This window comes from Oncorhynchus keta, chromosome 15, assembly GCF_023373465.1.
Source record: "Oncorhynchus keta strain PuntledgeMale-10-30-2019 chromosome 15, Oket_V2, whole genome shotgun sequence".
In the NCBI taxonomy this organism is placed as follows: domain Eukaryota; kingdom Metazoa; phylum Chordata; class Actinopteri; order Salmoniformes; family Salmonidae; genus Oncorhynchus; species Oncorhynchus keta.
The window spans coordinates 9,591,849-9,611,669 of NC_068435.1; the positions used below are offsets into that span (position 1 = coordinate 9,591,849).

Here is a 19,821-nt window from a genome sequence, read left to right on the forward strand (position 1 = left end):
ATTTGGTAAGACCTGAACAATATGTGGATTGTTCAGAAAGATTGGGCATGGTTTGAAAGGTTTTTTGTTTTAGTATCTAGGCCTAGATCCTCCCTTGTCAGATGCATTGTTTTGAATGTAATAAGTGAAACATTGGTTGTGAATTACTGCTTGTCTTTCTCAGTAAAGGAGAAGTGTTATGAGGAATTGCTATCATGACTGCGGTAACTCTGTAGTCGAAACAGATGTAAGGAGGGTTCGATAAACTTGACTTAGCATGTTGGCTGGATGCTCTGTTTCCTTTCCTGAAAGTGGTTTACTTACTTAACATGTCAAAACACAACTTACCGTAAATAGATGGGTATCTCTGCACTTTGTTCTTTATTCAGTGCGCTAACTTAGTCAGGCTGCCATATTGTCAAATATAGAGGAGGTGGTTGTATTCATAGGTATTAAAAAATATATATAGATGCGATGGGGATCGTGATTTATCATTTTTAACTGAATAATGAATGGCCCATCTAGTGGCCTCAAGTTGATAACCTCTCAGTGATGTAGGCCATCACAGCTGTGGTAATGATTAGAAGAGCTTTTGATTTCTTTGCCCATTATTTTCAATGACTCTTAAATATATATATATATATATATATATATGTATTTAATTTGGATTCAGTTCCGATATTAATTTGAGCCATTAGACCTAGTTGTATATCACCCTAAGCAAAGCAATTCTTGTGGGACTTTGTCGCCACCTACTGCTCCAAACTGAATACTATTTGGTAACTTCAATGGGACAAAATAATGGATTATTTTATATATTAATTTAGGCTAATTACAACAATTTACAATTAGGCCAGCATTACATTAATGTTACCAGTAGTGTACAGTACAAGATCACTTATAGTCTGTCCAGTCAAATAAGCAATGGGGTCTGAAATGAGTAAATAACACAGCACATTATCGAAAATGTTTAAAATGGCCTATTCCTTATTCAGAACAATTGCTCATCATGGGTGCTACTTGACAGCCAGGAAATGATATGGTAGTCTTGTGTTTCTGGTCTCAGGACTCCATTCACACAGAGACATTGCTTTCTTTGGCGAATCCATAAAATCACGTGGGAAGTTTTGTGTTTTTGTAATCATGTTATTTTCCTTCCCCCTCGACTTCACGTGGAGCCAGTGTGATTGTGGCCGGTTCACGCCCTCAACAGTGCTCTTTAGTGCCTGGGAACAGGGCAACACCGTAGGAAGCCTGGTGGATGTTCAGAGAAGTTGTGGGACTTGTGGTCCTTCTGTAGCTCAGTTGGTAGAGCATGGCGCTTGTAACGCCAGGGTAGTGGGTTCAATTCCCGGGACCACCCATAGGTAGAATGTATGCACACATGACTGTAAGTCGCTTTGGATAAAAGCGTCTGCTAAATGGCATATATTATTATTATATTATTCTTCTTTGGTTTCTCCCCACTAGCCAGAAAGAAACTGTTAATGAATACACAAATAAGAAGTGAAAACCTGGGGCTTTGGGACGTGTAGTATTTTCTTTCCCCAAAACGCCGTATTTCTATTCTAGCATGGATCCTGTTCCACACTCACTCTTTTTTTTGTTCCCTCTAGACTTCTGAGAAGCGACCATGGACCACGCAAGGTCGACAATATCCAAAATTGTAAGTACTAGGCCTAGACTTTAAAGAAATTACCCGAGCACTTACTAAACGATTGTCTCATTATCCTGTCTAAAAATGGTTGCAAATCAAAAGCATTCCTCTTTTGAATGTCTTTTTAAATGGTTGCTTTTAGTTTCAGTTGACTGATACCTGCACCACAATTTTCTAAAATGTTAATGAAATGAGTACATATCGACACTTGCAAATTGGTCTCTTCACTCTAAAGTGATTCCCGAAGCAAAGGTATAGTGCTGCTACCTATAGTGCTGCTACCTATAGTGCTGCTACCTATAGTGCTGCTACCTATAGTGCTGCTACCTATAGTGCTGCTACCTATAGTGCTGCTACCTCGCATTCCAACCAAGGTGCATGAATTAGGAGCCAACTGGAAATGTGAAGAATGGTGCTAATCTATTGGAGGTCAATTGATATTTTTTTGATATTTTTTAACCTTTATTTAACTAGGCAAGTCAGTTAAGAACATATTCTTATTTTCAATGACAGCCTGGGAACAGTGGGTTAACTGCCTGTTCAGGGGCAGAACGACAGATTTGTACCTTGTCAGCTCGGAGATATGAACTTGCAACCTTTCGGTTACTAGTCCAACACTCTAACCACTAGGCTACCCTGATGAAGGCTACAAGCCTAAAAAGCATAGATTTTTATTAAGGCAATTATATATATATATATATTTTTGTTGACAGAATATCAGAATTAGGCTGCCTGAGTAAACAGTAAACACAGCCAATGTGTTCAAGTGGCACACATTATGCCTAGTGGTTAGAGCGTTGGACTAGTAACCGAAAGGTTGCAAGTTCAAATCCCCGAGCTGACAAGGTACAAAATCTGTCGTTCTGCCCCTGAACAGGCAGTTAACCCACTGTTCCCACATAGTACCAGCCTAGTAAGACTATACATTAGGTCTGGGAATTGCCAGGGACTGGACGATACGATATTATCACGATACTTAGTGCCGAGTCTATATGTATTGCGATTCGATACTGTGATATTATCACGATGCTTAGGGCCGAGTCTATATGTATTGCGATTCGATACTGTGATATTATCACGATACTTAGTGCCGAGTCTATATGTATTGCGATTCGATACTGTGATATTATCACGATGCTTAGGGCCGAGTCTATATGTATTGCGATTCGATACTGTGATATTATCACGATGCTTAGGGCCGAGTCTATATGTATTGCGATTCGATACTGTGATATTATCACGATGCTTAGTGCCGAGTCTATATGTATTGCGATTCGATACTGTGATATTATCACGATGCTTAGGGCCGAGTCTATATGTATTGCGATTCGATACTGTGATATTATCACGATGCTTAGGGCCGAGTCTATATGTATTGCGATTCGATACTGTGATATTATCACGATGCTTAGGGCCGAGTCTATATGTATTGCGATTCGATACTGTGATATTATCACGATGCTTAGGGCCGAGTCTATATGTATTGCGATTCGATACTGTGATATTATCACGATGCTTAGGGCCGAGTCGATATGTATTGCGATTAGATTTTTCCAAACACATATCACTGCAGAGGGATCAGTCATGGAAATAAAAGTGCTGAAAACAAATTGGCTCACTATTTAAAAAGAAGACTGGGAAGGAAAAATACTAGAGTTTGTTGCAGGTATGAAGTAAAATAATATTGCCATATATCGGCCAATAATAAGATCCCTATTTTTAGGGCTGTCAAACAATTTAAAATAATCAATCGCATTACATTCTGTAGTTAATCTCGATTGAATCACTTTTTATTTGCTCAAATTTGGTGCCAAATAAAGATGGTTCCATTAAATAATATATATCTGTATATAGGCATGTAGGGAGTGAAACCCAAGGTAATCTGTATAAGAATGTTCAAAATGTCTTAATTTTGGCTGAATAAAACACACACTAAATCACCTGGCATGTGAGGATTTTAACAGCTCTCCTTCCTTCATCAATCTCTGTCTCCACACAGTTCAATGGAGAGCCTCGCTCATACACACGCTTCAACCTGACGCAGAACATGGAGGGTGAGAACAGCCAGGTGGAGATGAAGCTGTCGTCCGACATGGACGAGGAGGTGGGCGGTAATGGCGTGGGGGAGGACCACAACCATGCCAAGGATCCCTATGTGGTACACAGGCCAGCCGGTCGCACGCCCAAGAGCGTCTGCTTCATGGTGGCCACCATACTCCTCATCTTCATCATCAGTAAGAACAGACATTTAAAAAATGGACAATTGCATGCTGGTGCCTCAGTCACTGTTAGTCACGTATTGGTCATATGCTGTATCAGTAAAAGTCACAAGCTCTGTATTAAAGTACACGTTGAAGGATGGTTGGTTTCTTCACTCTCCAGGTAGTCTATTGGCCAGGAGAAACTCTAATTAATTTTTCGGGTTTCTTTAAAAGCCACTATGAAATCCTGCTAACTTTAGCCACAGATAGCTAAAACTCAGTGCAAGTTGCCACTGTCGTATGATTTATGGCTGAAACGCTGTTCAGATAAACTGATGACCAGATTAAGGGCCCGTTTTCCAGACAAAGATTAAGCCTTGTCTTGGACAAAAAATATAAGAATTCTCCATCGAGAGCTTTAAAAAAATATATATATATATAATTTTCGTCTGGGATAAACCGGCCCGTCTGGGGTAAACCGTCTCTTGGTCTGGTTTCTGCCCGGATGGTTTTGTCTAGCTGCTGCTGACAGTGGTTTCAGCGGTTATTTTACAATTGACTCTCTTCCCCTTTTTTCTGTTTCTCTCTCAGGCTATCTGATTGGCTACCTGTCCCATCGGAAGAAAGAGTTGGCTCCTCCCAGCTGCTCTAGGTCCACCTTTGAAGAATCCATTACCCAGGGTTCCGTTAAGATGGAGGCGGACCCTCCCATGGACTGGAATGACGTGAAGAGACTGCTGGATGAGAAGATGAGTGCCTCCAGCTTCGAGAGCGCCTTCAGGTGACTGCACTAGTAGCCCAGTGGGGTAAACATTAAAGGGTTACTTCAGGATTTTGGCAATGAATCTCTTTATCTACCTCCCCAGAGTCGGATGACTTTGGATACCATTTTTTAAAAATTATCCATGAACTCATCAGACTCTGGGGAAGTAGATAAAGAGATTCATTGCAAAAATCCCAAAGTAATATATAATAATAATATATGCCATTTAGCAGACGCTTTTATCCAAAGCGACTTACAGTCATGTGTGCATACATTCTACGTATGGGTGGTCCCGGGAATCGAACCCACTACCCTGGCGCTACAAGCGCCATGCTCTACCAACTGTGCTACAGAAGGAAGGCTACTTAAAAGTATCCCTTTTAAGCTTGTCTGCTCTCATTTTTCAACTTTATATTGGAAATAGCACTACAATGTTATACTACTACCAATTATGTTGTGACAGTATGGCAGCTGCATACGAAGCCTGAACAGTTTCTACCCCCAAGCCGTAAGACTGTTAACCAATGGCTATCCCGACTATTTAACTTTCTGCGTTGACCCTTATTGCACTTTACTCTTGACTCGTATAAGCTGCCATTACTGTTTATCTATCCTGTTGCCTGGTCACTTCATCCCTTTCCTATATGTACATGCAGTATCTACCTCAATTACCTTGTACCCCTGCACATCCACTCTGTACTGGTACCCAGTGTCTATAGCCAAGTTATCGTTACTCATTGTGTATTCTTATTATTTTTCTGTCTACATTGTTGGGAAGGGCCCGTAAACAAGCGTTTCACTGTTAGTTTACATCTGTTAACAAAGCATGTGGCCAATAACATTTGAAGTCTTAATAATTTTCTGCATAATGTTTGGCACATCATTGGGATAAAGGAAGTATATTTATATTTCTCTCCCCTTCCCTTTCTCTCTCCATCACCCCCCCCCCCCTCTTTCTGTCTGTCACTCTCTCAGTGAGTTTGCTAGTGAAAGCCATCAGGCAGGCTCTGCTGGAGACACTGTGCTGGCCAAGAAGGTGCTGGGAAGGTTCAAAGAGTACGGCATGTATACGTGGACTGACGAGCACTATGTCAAGCTTGTGGATCCCCCTGCATCTGGCTCCAACAAGGTGACCTTCAAAGGGTCTGATCTTGGAGCACTGAGGGGATATCTGGCCTACAGCAAAACTGGAACAGCAAAGGTAATCATTGAAGAAAAAAAAAATCCAGAGTTTTTGTTTCATTTTTATTTTATTTTACATTGAAATTAACAAATTTGGAGCATTTCAGTTGATTTCAAGGTTGACAATAGAGCTGATACTCTGATTGTAATAAAATAATTGACATATTGTATACTATAAAATACTACATGAGTTATCACATTAGTCATTCAGTTTATTGTCAAGCACTTAGCAATTGTGCTAAGTACACCTTGCATACATACCCCTAGTATTCTTCCATAATAGTACCTCCATATTTATGAATTAATTGTTGCAGAGTAATTTGAGCTCAAGACCGGTTTCAATGTCTATTTTTGTTTTTCACAGGGCGCAGTACTTCACGGCAACTATGGCCAGATGGACGACCTGAGGAAACTGCAGGATAAGAACATTGCCTTGGACGGGAGGGTCCTTCTGGTCAGATCTGGGAAAATAAGCTTTGCTGAGAAGGTGTGGGAATTTGCACAAGAAGAAACAAAAACATACTTCCTTGAGATATTTTATAAGCTTACGGCTGAATTTTTAATAAGGTCATTGATCTCCCTTCATTTGGAGGTTTAGTGTCGGAGTGATGAGTCTAGTTTGTATTGGTAAATCTATTGGAGCCTATATGGACTTGATTGAGTAACACAAGGTGATGTGTAAAAGCGTAAAAGGGTTCTGTTCTCGTGCTTTTCCATTCCATGCTCCCTCCTTTCTTCCTTGCGTAGGTGGCCAACGCAGCCAAGCTGAATGCCTCTGCTGTTCTCATCTACCCTGCTGACGACAGAAGGATCGGAGGGTCCACTCAGCTCTTTGGCCATGTGAGTGAGGCGGACATTTTCCTCTATGAAATGTACATGTAGACAGACATTATATGATTTGCATTCCCAGCCATGACTGAAGTTAACTGGACACACACATTGTTGGGTATATCTGCACTATCTACTACGTATGGGCTCCCGAGTGGCGCAGCGGTCTAAAGTGCACTGCATCTCAGTGCTTGAGGCGTCACTACAGAGACCCTGGTTCAAATACAGGCTGTATCACAACCGGCCGTGATTTGGAGTCACATAAGGGCGGCCCACAATTGGCCCAGCGTTGTCCGGGTTTGGCCGGTGTAGGCAGTCATTGTAAATAAGAATTTGTTCTTAACTAACTTGCCTAGTTAAATGAAATAAAAATACATTTAAGGTTACATTTAAAGATACAGTAGTGTATTGTGTACCTCTTGTTGCCTCATCTTATTCTGTTCCACTTTGTACCCTGATGACACCCTCACTATATTCTAGCCAGGGCAGTGCACCCTCTTGTTCTAGCCCTGGACTAAAACACCTGGGGTGTATTCACTAGGAACCAAAATAGGAAGGAACCGACTTGAATTGTTTTCAACAAACTATTTTTTTTTGGACTAATGATTACACCCCAGATTGAACTTATCAAGGGTTTGGCAAGTTGAATTGGATATGTTAGTGCAGGGCCAAATCAAAACACAAAGGTCAGGGCTCACCCTGTCATGTGTCTCTGTTTCTCCATATCCAGGTCCATCTTGGCTCTGGTGACCCTTACACCCCCGGGTTCCCCTCCTTCAACCATACCCAGTTTCCCCCTGTCCAGTCCTCAGGTCTCCCCAGCATCCTGGCCCAGACCATCACAGTCCGCATGGCCACCACTATCATGAGGTAGGTTTCCATCAACTGATCGTAGTGTAGTAGAAGTTGGGCCTTACACACAGATCTAGGAACATCATACCATTCCTATCCTAACCATGACCATTTTTAAGGGTTAAAACCTTGAAACTGACCTTAGATCAGTGCCTAACATTTTCCCACCAAATCTTTGTCTGGAAACTCAGGGAAATGGAAGGGAAAAGCGCCCCTACAGGTTGGGAAGGGGTAGGAAAACTGGGAGATAATGCCGATATGGTCACGGTGGAGGTCAACAACGTCCTGGCTGAGAAGTTGATCGTCAACGTGTTTGGAGTCATCAAAGGCTTTGTGGACCCAGGTATGGTTGACCTAAGGCCCTGTGGAAAGAAACAGGAGTCCCTAGTATTGTAGTTCTTAGGTCATTTTACGGTAGCTTTGGGGTCAGTTACATTTCAACTGTAGGCAAGTCAGTAGATTTAATTGAAATTCAATGTGTGAATTGATGCATAGTCCAGATCTGAAAGAATGAACCATTTTCATTTCATGTACATTTCCATTAAGAGAAATTAAATGGGATTTACCCTGATTTGAGAGGCTAAATGCTATCTAATAGATCAACTGTCTTAATCCTTTACACAGTTTAAATATGCTATGTCTCTGCCTTCCTTGCTGTAGATCGTTTTGTGGTTATGGGTGCTCAGAGGGATGCCTGGGGTCCAGGCTTCGCCAGCTCCACAGTGGGCACCAGTGTGTTGGTGGAGTTGGCCCGCACCATCTCAGACATGGTGAAAAATGGTGGGTGATGATAGATGACAAGCCAGACCATAAATGCCATAGAATAGACAGAATGGATACAGGTCTCGATTGTACTGTACTGCTTTGGGTTTTCAATCGGCAGGTAGCCTAGCGCTTTAGAGCGTTGGACTAGTAACCAAAAGGTCACTGGTTTGAATCCCCACAGCGACGAGGTGAAAAATCTTGTTTGTTCCCTTGAGCCAAGAACTTAACCCGAATTGCTCCTTTTAAGTCGCTCTGGATAAAAGCGTCTGCTAAATGACTCAAAGGTACATTTTATAGACAGAATGGATATACAGTGTAGGTCTCTACTGTAGTGCCTTGAGCTTTAAATCAATTCTCATGTGTTCATGTAGTGTCCGGGGTTCATTCTAACGTAATCCACAAATCTCAAGGAGCATTGTTGTCATTGAAGTCATATTTTAAGTGACCGTGTGTTTCGGTTCACATTACTGGAGAAGACTTATAGATTTAAAAAGGGTCATGGATAAATCCTAGTCAGAATCAGAATCACCCTTTTTATTTACCAAGTACATTTACATGTACCAGGAATTTGACCTGGTGAAGTGGTCCTGACGTCGTCTTACAATAACTACAGACAGAAGAACACACACACACACACACGGTGCCTTCAGAAAGCATTCAGACCCCTTGACTTTTCCCCCACATTTTGTTACAACCTTATTCTAAAATGGATTAAATACAAATAAAAATCCTCAGCAGTCGACACGCAATACCCCATAATGACATCGCAATACCCCATAATGACATCGCAATACCCCATAATGACATCGCAATACCCCATAATGACATCGCAATACCCCATAATGACATCGCAATACCCCATAATGACATCGCAATACCCCATAATGACATCGCGATACATTTACATTACATTTACATTTAAGTCATTTAGCAGACGCTCTTATCCAGAGCGACTTACAAATTGGTGCATTCACCTTATGACATCCAGTGGAACAGCCACTTTACAATAGTGCATCTAAATCTTTTAAGGGGGGTGAGAAGGATTACTTTATCCTATCCTAGGTATTCCTTAAAGAGGTGGGGTTTCAGGTGTCTCCGGAAGGTGGTGATTGACTCCGCTGTCCTGGCGTCGTGAGGGAGTTTGTTCCACCATTGGGGGCCAGAGCAGCGAACAGTTTTGACTGGGCTGAGTGGGAACTGTACTTCCTCAGTGGTAGGGAGGCGAGCAGGCCAGAGGTGGATGAACGCAGTGCCCTTGTTTGGGTGTAGGGCCTGATCAGAGCCTGGAGGTACTGAGGTGCCGTTCCCCTCACAGCTCCGTAGGCAAGCACCATGGTCTTGTAGCGGATGCGAGCTTCAACTGGAAGCCAGTGGAGAGAGCGGAGGAGCGGGGTGACGTGAGAGAACTTGGGAAGGTTGAACACCAGACGGGCTGCGGCGTTCTGGATGAGTTGTAGGGGTTTAATGGCACAGGCAGGGAGCCCAGCCAACAGCGAGTTGCAGTAATCCAGACGGGAGATGACAAGTGCCTGGATTAGGACCTGCGCCGCTTCCTGTGTGATGCAGGGTCGTACTCTGCGGATGTTGTAGAGCATGAACCTACAGGAACGGGCCACCGCCTTGATGTTAGTTGAGAACGACAGGGTGTTGTCCAGGATCACGCCAAGGTTCTTAGCGCTCTGGGAGGAGGACACAATGGAGTTGTCAACCGTGATGGTTGATACCCCAAAATGACATCGCAATACCCCAAAATGACATCGCAATACCCCAAAATGACATCGCAATACCCCAAAATGACATCGCAATACCCCAAAATGACATCGCAATACCCCAAAATGACATCGCAATACCCCAAAATGACATCGCAATACCCCAAAATGACATCGCAATACCCCAAAATGACATCGCAATACCCCAAAATGACATCGCAATACCCCAAAATGACATCGCAATACCCCAAAATGACACCGCAATACCCCAAAATGACACCGCAATACCCCAAAATGACACCGCAATACCCCAAAATGACACCGCAATACCCCAAAATGACACCGCAATACCCCATAATGACATCGCAATACCCCATAATGACATCGCAATACCCCATAATGACAGTGAAAACAGGTTGTTAGAAATGTTTGCTAATTTATAATAAATTAAATACATAATACTGATTTACATAAGTATTCAGACCCTTTGCTATGAGACTTGACATTGAGTTCATGTGCATCCTTTTTCCATTGACCATCCTTGAGATGTTTCTTCAACTTGATTGGAGTCCACCTGTGGTAAACTCAATTGATTGGACATGATTTGGAAAGTCACACACACACCTGTCTATGTAAGTTCCCGCAGTTGAAGGAATTGTCCGTAAATCTCCAAGAAAGGATTGTGTCGAGGCACAGATATGGGGAATGGTACCAACAAATGTCTGCAGCATTTGAAGGTCCCCAAGAACACAGTGGCCTCCATCATTCTTAAATGGAAGAAGTTTGGATACCCTAAGACTCTTCCTAGGCTGGGCATGCAGCTCTAACTGAGCAATCATGGGAGAGGGGCCTTGGTCAGGGAGGTGACCAAGAATCCGAGGGTCACTCTGACAGCTCTAGAGTTGCTCGGTGGAAATGGGAGAACCTTCCAAAAGGACAACCATTTCTGTAGCACTCCACCAATCAGGCCTTTATGGTAGAGTGGCCAGAAGGAAGCTACTCCTCAGTAAAATACACATGACAACACGCTTGGAGTTTGACAAAAAGCACCTAAAAGACTCTGACCATGAGAAACATTCTCTGGTCTGATGAAACCAAGATTCAACTCTTTGTCCTGAATGCCAAGGATCACATCTGGCAGAAACCTGGCACCATCCCTATGGTGAAGCATGGTGGTGGTAGCAATATGCTGTGGGGGTGTTTTTCAGTGGGACTGGGAGACTAGTCAGGATCGAGGCAAATATGAACGGAGCAAAGTACAGAGATCCTTGATGAAAACCTGCTCAGGACCTCAGACTGGGGCGACGATTCACCTTCCAACAGGACAACGATCCCTAAGCATACAGCCAAGACAACACAGGAGTGGTTTCAGGACAAGTCTCTGAATGTCAATTAATGGCCCAGCCAGAGCCCGGACTTGAACCTGATCTAACATCTCTGGAGAGACCTGAAAATGGCTGTGTAGCAACGCTCCCAATCCAACCTGACGGCGCTTGAGAGGATCTGCAGAGAAATGGGGAAACTCCCCAAATATAGGTGTGCCAAGCTCGTAGCGTCATACCCAAGAAGACTCAAGGCTGTAATTTCTGCAAAAGGTGCTTCAACAAAGTACTGAGCAAAGGGTCTGAATACTTATGTAAATGTGATTATTATAATTGTTTTTTAAAATAAGTAAACAAAAAAAATGTAGCATGTTTTTGCTTTTGTCTTTATGGGGTATTGTGTGTAGATTGATGAAATAGTTTTTCCCCCTCATCAATTTTAGAATAAGGCTGTAACGTAACAAAATGTGGAAAAAAGTCTAGGGATCTGAATACTTTCCAAATGCACTGTATTCTACATGCATGACTTACAGTACAGAAATAGTGGAGGGGAAAATGGAACAATTACACAATACAAAATAAATATCCCCATACCCTGTAAGGAGGCAACCAACTGTGAATGATGGCGATAATGATGTTCATCCTCATGGTTCCTGTCCGCCCCCCCGACAGATGGCTTCAAGCCCAGGAGAAGCATCGTTTTTGCCAGCTGGAGTGCTGGAGAGTATGGGAGTGTTGGCGCCACCGAGTGGTTGGAGGTAAGAACGGCACTTGATACCAATTCAAACCTTAGAACAATTGTTTTTTTACTTGAGTATGTGTCTCAACCAATGATTTATATACAGTGCCTTTTACATAGTATTTACTTTTCCCACATTGTGTTGTGTTACAGCCTGAATTTAAAATGTATTAAATTTATATTTGTCACAGGCCTACACACTACATAATGTCAAAGTGGAATTAGGTTTTTAGATATTTTTTTTTTTTACAAATGAATAAAGTTTAAATGTTAATGATCCAATCAATTTTTATGGCAAGCCTAAAGTTCAGGAGTAAACATTTTATTTTTTTATTTTTTTTACAAGGCACATAATAAGTTACAATAATAGTTTAACATGATTTTTTTTTTAATGACTGCCTCATCTCTGTAACCCACACATATGATCTGTAAGGTCCCTCAGTCTAGCAGTTAATTTCAAACACAGGAAAGGAAGCCTGTACATAATAAACATATGAATTATTTTTGCAACAAGGCAGTAAAGTAATACTGCAAAATATTTTTGTCCTGAATACAAAGTGTTATGTTTGGAGCAAATACAACACATTACTGAGTACCACTCTTCATATTTTCATGCATGGTGGTGGCTGCATCATGCTATGGTTATGCTTGTAATTGTTAAGGACTGGGGAGTTTTTCAGGATAATAAAGAAAAATGGAATGGCACTTAACACAGGCAAAATCCTAGAGGAAAATCTGGTTGTCTGCTTTCCACCTGACACTGGGAGATGAATTCACCTTTCAGCAGGACAATAGCCTAAAACACAAGGCCAAATCTACACTGGAGTTGCTTACCGTGAAGACAGTGAATGTTCCTGAGTGGCCTAGTTACAGTTTTGACTTAAATCAACTTGAAAATCTATGGCAAGACTTGAAAATGGTTGTCTAGCAAAGATCAACAACCAATTTGACAGAGCTTGAAGAAATTTGAAAAGAATAGTGGGCAAATATTGTACAATCCAGGTGTACAAAGCTCTTAGACTTATCCAGAAAGACTCACAGCTGTAATCACTGCCAAAGGGGATTATAACATGTATTGCCTCAGGGGTGTGTCTACTTATGTAAATAAGATATATATATATATATCACACACACACACCTCAGCAAAGAAACGTCCTCTCACTGTCAACTGCGTTTATTTTCAGCAAGCTTAATGTGTAAATCTTTTTCTCACCCATCTACACACATCCCATAATGACAATATGAAAATGGGAAGGGAAATAAACAGTAAAAAAAAGAAACTGACCTGTTTCAGGACCTTTCAAAGATCATTTGTAGAAATCCAAGCAACTTCACAGATCTTCATTGTAAAGGGTTTAAACACTTGCTTCCCATGCTTGTTCAATGAACCATAAACCATTAATGAAAATGCACCTGTGGAATGGTCATTAAGACACTAACAGCTTAGATGGTAGGCAATTAAGGTCACAGTTATGATAACTTAGGACACTAAAAAGGTCTTTCTACTGACTCAAAAACACCGAAAGAAAGATGCCCAGGGTCCCTGCTCATCTGCGTTAGCGTGCCTTATGCATGCTGCAAGGAGGCATGATGACTGCAGATGTGGCCAGGGAAATAAATTGTACTGTGAGACGCCTGAGACAGGATGGACAGCCGATCGTCCTCGCAGTGGCAGACCACGTGTAACACCTGCACAGGATCGGTACATCTGAACATCACACCTGCGGGACAGGTACAGGATGGCAGCAACCACTGCCCGAGTTACACCAGGAAAGCACAATCCCTCCATCAGTGCTCAGACTGTCCGCAATAGGCTGAGAGAGGCTGGACTGAGGGCTTGTAGAACTGTTGTAAGGCTGGTCCTCAACCAGACATCGGCAACAACGTCACCTATGGACACAAACCCACCGTCGCTGGACCAGACAGGACTGGCGAAAAGTGCTCTTCACTGACAAGTCGCGGTTTTGTCTCACCAGGGGTGATGGTCAGATTTGTGTTTATCGTCAAAGGAATGAGCGTTACACCGAGGCCTGTTCTCTGGAGCGGGATCGATTTTTGAGGTGGAGGGTCTGGGGCGGTACGTCATCGAACTGAGCTTGTCATTGCAGGCAATCTCAATGCTGTGTGTTACAGGGAAGACATCCTCCTCTCTCATGTGGTACCCTTCCTGCAGGCTCATCCTGACATGACCTGACAATGCCACCAGCCATACTGCTCATCTGTGCGTGATTTCCTGCAAGACAGGGATGTCAGTGTTCTGCCATGGCCAGCAAAGAGCCCGGATCTCAATCCCATTGAGCACGTCTGGGACCTATTGGATCGGAGGGTGAGGGCTAGGGCCATCCCCCCCCCCAGAAAAGTCCAGGAACTTGCAGGTGCCTTGGTGGAAGAGTGGAGTAACATCTCACAGCAAAACTGGCAAATCTGGTGCTGTCCATGAGAAGGAGATGCACTGCAGTACTTCATGCAGTTGGTCGCAACACCAGATACTGAGTGCTACTTTTGATTTTGACCCCCCTTTGTTCAGGGACACATTCAATTTCTGTGGAACTTGTTCAGCTTAGTTTTTGAATCTTATGTTCATACAAATATCGAAAAAAATATTAAATATTCATAAGGTATTAAATATTTTAAGCAGGCTATAACACCTGCTTATTGATAACGTGCCTCACACCTACAATACAATTTACGGAATCCTAGTATTTAAAAAAACTATATATGTATCTGAGGAGAAGTGGGTAAAGGCATATACTTGTTGACGCCAAATACAACAACTTAAATCATTATTATTATTATTTTTTTATTGTTGCTATCACTCATTACTGTAGCCTATGCTATTTAAACTGTAGTATCAATCCACAATGGACTAGGACAAGAATATTCTGTGCCCCCAGCTGAATTGCACTTGATAATGCAGACTGACATTAACCTACTGAACTGAAGACCAACAAATTGTAGTATTAAGCCATGGAACGCCTTGATTGGTCAGGCCAGACACTCGTCGCACCGAGTGTCATTAAAACCCAGCCCTTTTGCGCCACCGCTAGCTATTTGCGCTAATAATAACAGCTGTGAAAATAATCACATATTTTGGATTCACTTAATAGCGCTACCGTCAGCGCTTAGATTTACCATTTGCGTTAGTTAAAATAGAGCCCGTAATGTTAATTTCCATCCTACAACAACAAAAATACTTTAAATTAATGCAATTTTTTTTCCCTAAGAAACATTTTAATTGAAATGCTGTAGAATTCCATTTATTCCCATGGAAACCGGTCCTTCTCGGAAATGCCAATATGGCCGACTGGTGGTTTCAAAGCCTCTCATTGGCCAATACATGGCATCAGTAATCCAGGGTTTATATACCTAATTGGTCTCAACTCGTTTCTGTTTTCAGGGTTATTTGTCTTCTCTGAACATGAAAGCCTTCTCTTACATCAACCTGGATGGAGTTGTAACAGGCATGTATAGTGTATTTGATTTCTGTACACAATGCATTGTTTGGGTTTGTGACAGTTTACAGTTGCAAAGGTTATACATTGAAAACCTAAAGTAATAAGGTGAAATGGTTTCCTCTTGAATTGTACAATGTCTCTCTCCCCAGGTTTCCCAACATTCAAAGCCTCGGCCAGCCCTTTAATGAACACGCTCATCCAGAGAACGCTACGGGAGGTTAGTTTCACGTAGCAGCAGATCATCTGACAGGATTTATCTTTTCATTATGAAGCCGTGTCCTCTGTTTTGAAACCTGTGCTGCTCTTCTCTACAGGTGAACACTCCCAGTGACTCCGGTACACTCTACTCTGCAGTCCCCGGGCTCAACTGGGAGGCAGCAGTGTAAGTGGGACTTTGGGAAGATCATAACAGTGTGTGGCTCAACGTGTCAAATGTTTTATTCTAAAGCAGATCCCACATTGAAGTTAATTGAATCGCTTATAGAATTGGGGAACATTTTTTTTCACCACCATATTTGTATGATTGTGTAGTCATGTATTTTGTGTTATTTATGTTTTAACAGCATGGAGCCTCTGAGGCTAAATGATCCCGCTTATCCCTTCATCACCTTCTCCGGCATCCCATCCGTCTCATTCCGTTTCACCACAGAGGTCAGTTTGTGAAAAGTGCCTTTACAAGGCCTACATAATGGTCTCAGCAGTACATCACGATACACATAGAAATAGTCATTTTAGAACCCTTATACTCAACTGGCAGACCGCGGTACGGAACCGGACCCACAACAGGGTCAATATGGGCCGGGACCCTGGTATCATAAACGGACAAATGTGTTGAATTGCAGGTCATTTAACTTTAAAACGGCAACATTTTCAGTCTCAGGAACAGGGGTGTGAACAGTTTACATGGGTTGCAAGGTGGGTGGGTGGGGTTTGTTACTACTCTGATGAATGACAATATCCAGCCGGACCTTTCGGCATCTAGGAAATTTGTGTAACCAGACCTTCTCAAATAGTACTTGCGCACCCCTGTTATAGAAGGTCCTCCTCAGACCTGGAGAATCAGGTCCTGTCAGGGAAGCGTTCCAAATCCTCTGATCCAAGATGGCCCCTGGGACCCACAACAATTAGGTCCTTGATCCCATTCCTGTCAGATTCCACTGTTTGTTCCATCAGGCTTTGCATTTAAAAATATCTGGTGTAATATGACCGATAACTCTCTTTCTATGACAATATAACAAATGTTTTTGCTACTACCTCTCGATATTTTATGAACCCATTTTTCCCTCCACATTTTGAGTAATACCAGTCATTGTTTAGCATTCGGTTTCTACCTGTAATTTTTGACATTCTTTCTCCTTTAACCACCATGTGTCTCAGGGTGAGGAATACCCATTCCTCGGGACACTGGATGATACACGCGACAAGCTGTATGGTGCCACGTCCAACCAGGTAGCCAAGCTGGCGGTGTCCGCAGGGCAGTTCGCCGGGAGAATAGCCCTGCGGCTGGTCCACGACCACCTGCTGCGCCTGGATGTGGAGAAATACACCCGCCAGATCCGCACCCACGTGTTCGCCATTAACTCCAAGATCAAAACAGTGCAGAGTGTAAGTCGAGTCCGATCTGCTTAATTTCAGCGCAGTGCAGAGCTGCTCAGCGAGTGGGGGAAAGGACATGTTCACTGGCTGGTAATGTGAACTTGATGGCAGAATTATAAATTTAAGTTTAGTTGTCCTGTCTTGTTTTCCTTTCTCCATGTCTACCCGTCTAGGATTTTGTTTTGTGCGTTGTTTAATCTGTCTCAAATTGACCTCTATCTGATCCCGGTGCTTGTTTTGTCTATGTTCTCATTTCTCCTTTGATCTTAATTTTGTTATTTCCAGATGCAGCCCCAGCTGTTGCCTAAGTCGCTGTCTGTCCAGTGGCTGATGTCTGCGACAGGCTCCTACAGCCGAGCCGCCAGTAGCCTGGCCACTGAAATCGATAATAGTAACCTGGAGGACGCAGAGCTGTGCCGGAACATCAACGACCGCATCATGAGTGTGCGTGCTTTAAGTGTTGCCTTTTGAGATTATTTTGTTGTTGGAATTGGACTGCTTACGGCAAGGTTACGGTGCCTTCATGGGGTGTGAACACTTTCTGACTTTTTTCCCACATCTTGTTACAAAGTGGGATTAAAATGGATTTGGTATTTTCTTTGACAACAACCTACACAAAAATACAAAAAAATCTAAATGAAAATATTAATGAATATATATGAGAGAAGTATATAATTTGTGCCTAATTTAGTTATTTTCAAATTTTGCCACGGAATGAGCAGCAGCAGTACAGAAGCATCACTAGCCCGGCACATTAGACTGCACATTCCTCACTCTCCAGATGCGCAACTAAATTATTTTTTCTTCTACTTAAAAAAATAAGTATTCTGATGTGATTTAAGCATTGAAATGGACTCAGAACATCAAATTTAGTTGTTTCTCTTTTGAAAAATTTGACATTTTAAGTGTGAAAAAAATTAAAACAATTTGGGAAAATATAAAATTGAATTTTGGGAGGACCCACCTTAGTTCTTTATTAACAATTATTTCACCAGGTTTACTGAAAGAAACCAGTGCACTACTGTATCGTGTAAGGACCTGGGGAAGAGTTTCAGAGGAGAAAAGCTAAAAGAAAAGTGTTTCAATTTTATTTTAAAGTCGCTCTCTAGAAAAGTTTTAGACCCCTGCTGTAAACACAACAAATGTGAGGGGGGGGATCAAGGGGTGTGAATACTTTCTGAAGGCACGGTGGATGTCATGTACATCGGGATTGGGGTCCATTTTAAATTACAGTCAATTCAGAAGGTAAACCTGATTCCACTGAAGAATATGTCAATTGAAATGTGTGTACTTCCTGAATTGCCTGGAACTGAAATGGAATTGACCAATCCTGATGTACACATGTTTCTTTTGAAAGTATTTTGAATAATGATGACACCAATAGGGAGAATGGATTACAGCCTAATTACATTTAATTGCCTCCACACATGGTTCATCCAAAAAGTTTTGGGACACTAAAGTCCCAGCTGCCCACTGCACTGAGACTAGGAAACACTGAGAAATCCACGATAATCGAATTTCAATAAGAATTTCTCTACGGCTGCCCATGCTTTCCACCTGGCTTCCAGCTCTGCAGCAACTGGCCCAAGCCCCCCCTCGCTTCTCCTTCACCCAAATCCAGACAGCTGATGTTCTGAAAGAGATGCAAGATCTGGATTTCCTACAAATTAGCTGGGCTAGACAATCTGGACCCTCTCTTCCTAAAATTATCCACCGCCATTGTTGCAACTCCTATTACTAGCCTGTTCAACCTCTTTCGTATAGTCTAAGATTCCTAAAGATTGGAAAGCTGCTGCGGTCATCCCCCTCTCTAAAGGGGGAGACACTCTAGACCCAAACTGTTATAGACCTATATCCATCCTGCCCTGCCTTTCTAAAGTCTTTGAAAGCCAAGTGAACAAACAGATCACCGACCATTTTGAATCCCACCGTACCTTCTCAGTGTGTCAAATCGGAGGGCCTGTTGTCCGGACATCTGGCAGTCTCTAATGGGGGTGCTAGAGGGTTAAATTCTCGGGCCAACTCTCTTCTCAATGATGTCGCTCTTTCTGCGGGTGATTCTTTGATCCACCTCTATGCAGACGACACCATTCTGTATACATTTGGCCCTTGGACACTGTGTTAACAAACCTCCAAATGAGCATCAACTCCATACAACACTCCTTCCGTGGCCTCCAACTGCTCTTAAATGCATGCTCTTCAACCGATTGCTGCCCGCCCGACTGGCATCACTGCTCTGAACGGTTCTGATTTAGAATATTCTGACAACTCTAAATACCTAGGTGTCTGGTTAGACTGTAAACTCTCCTTCCAGACTCACATTAAGCATCTCCAATCCAAGTTAAACCTAGAATCAAGCTTCCTATTTCGCAACAGTCTCCTTCACTCATGCTGCCAAACGTACCCTCGTAAAACGGACTATCCTACCGATCCTTGACTTCGGCAATGTAATTTACAAAATATCCTCCAACACTCTACTCAGCAAACTGGATGTAGTCTATCACATTGCCATATGTTTTGTTACCAAAGCCCAATGTACTACCTTCCACTGCGACCTGTATGCTCTCGTTGGCTGGTCCTCACTACATATTCGTTGCCAAACCCAATGGCGCCAGGTCATCTATAAGTCTTTGCTAGCTAAAGCTCCGCCTTATCTCAGCTCACTGGTCTCTATAGCAACACCCACCCGTAGCACGCACTCCAGCAGGTATATTTCACTGGTCATCCCTTAAGCCAACACCTACTTTGGCTGCCTTTCCTTCCAGTTCTCTGC

General features: G+C 42.6%; 1 protein-coding gene across 2 annotated transcripts in view; it reads left to right on the forward strand.

Moving 5' to 3' along the window:
• Positions 1–19,821, forward strand: part of LOC118394405 (transferrin receptor protein 1) — a 33,273-nt gene that overhangs the window by 7,125 nt on the left and 6,327 nt on the right. For both annotated transcript variants that reach the window (XM_035787581.2, XM_035787582.2), the window contains exons 2-17: positions 1,596–1,645; positions 3,636–3,870; positions 4,429–4,618; positions 5,576–5,801; positions 6,147–6,269; positions 6,530–6,622; positions 7,341–7,480; positions 7,654–7,805; positions 8,123–8,242; positions 11,931–12,016; positions 15,395–15,458; positions 15,602–15,669; positions 15,767–15,834; positions 16,016–16,103; positions 16,830–17,057; positions 17,334–17,492. In XM_035787581.2, coding sequence (XP_035643474.1) covers positions 1,613–1,645; positions 3,636–3,870; positions 4,429–4,618; positions 5,576–5,801; positions 6,147–6,269; positions 6,530–6,622; positions 7,341–7,480; positions 7,654–7,805; positions 8,123–8,242; positions 11,931–12,016; positions 15,395–15,458; positions 15,602–15,669; positions 15,767–15,834; positions 16,016–16,103; positions 16,830–17,057; positions 17,334–17,492 — 2,073 coding nt within the window. In that variant the 5' untranslated portion in view covers positions 1,596–1,612. The remainder of the gene's footprint in view (positions 1–1,595; positions 1,646–3,635; positions 3,871–4,428; positions 4,619–5,575; positions 5,802–6,146; positions 6,270–6,529; positions 6,623–7,340; positions 7,481–7,653; positions 7,806–8,122; positions 8,243–11,930; positions 12,017–15,394; positions 15,459–15,601; positions 15,670–15,766; positions 15,835–16,015; positions 16,104–16,829; positions 17,058–17,333; positions 17,493–19,821) is intronic.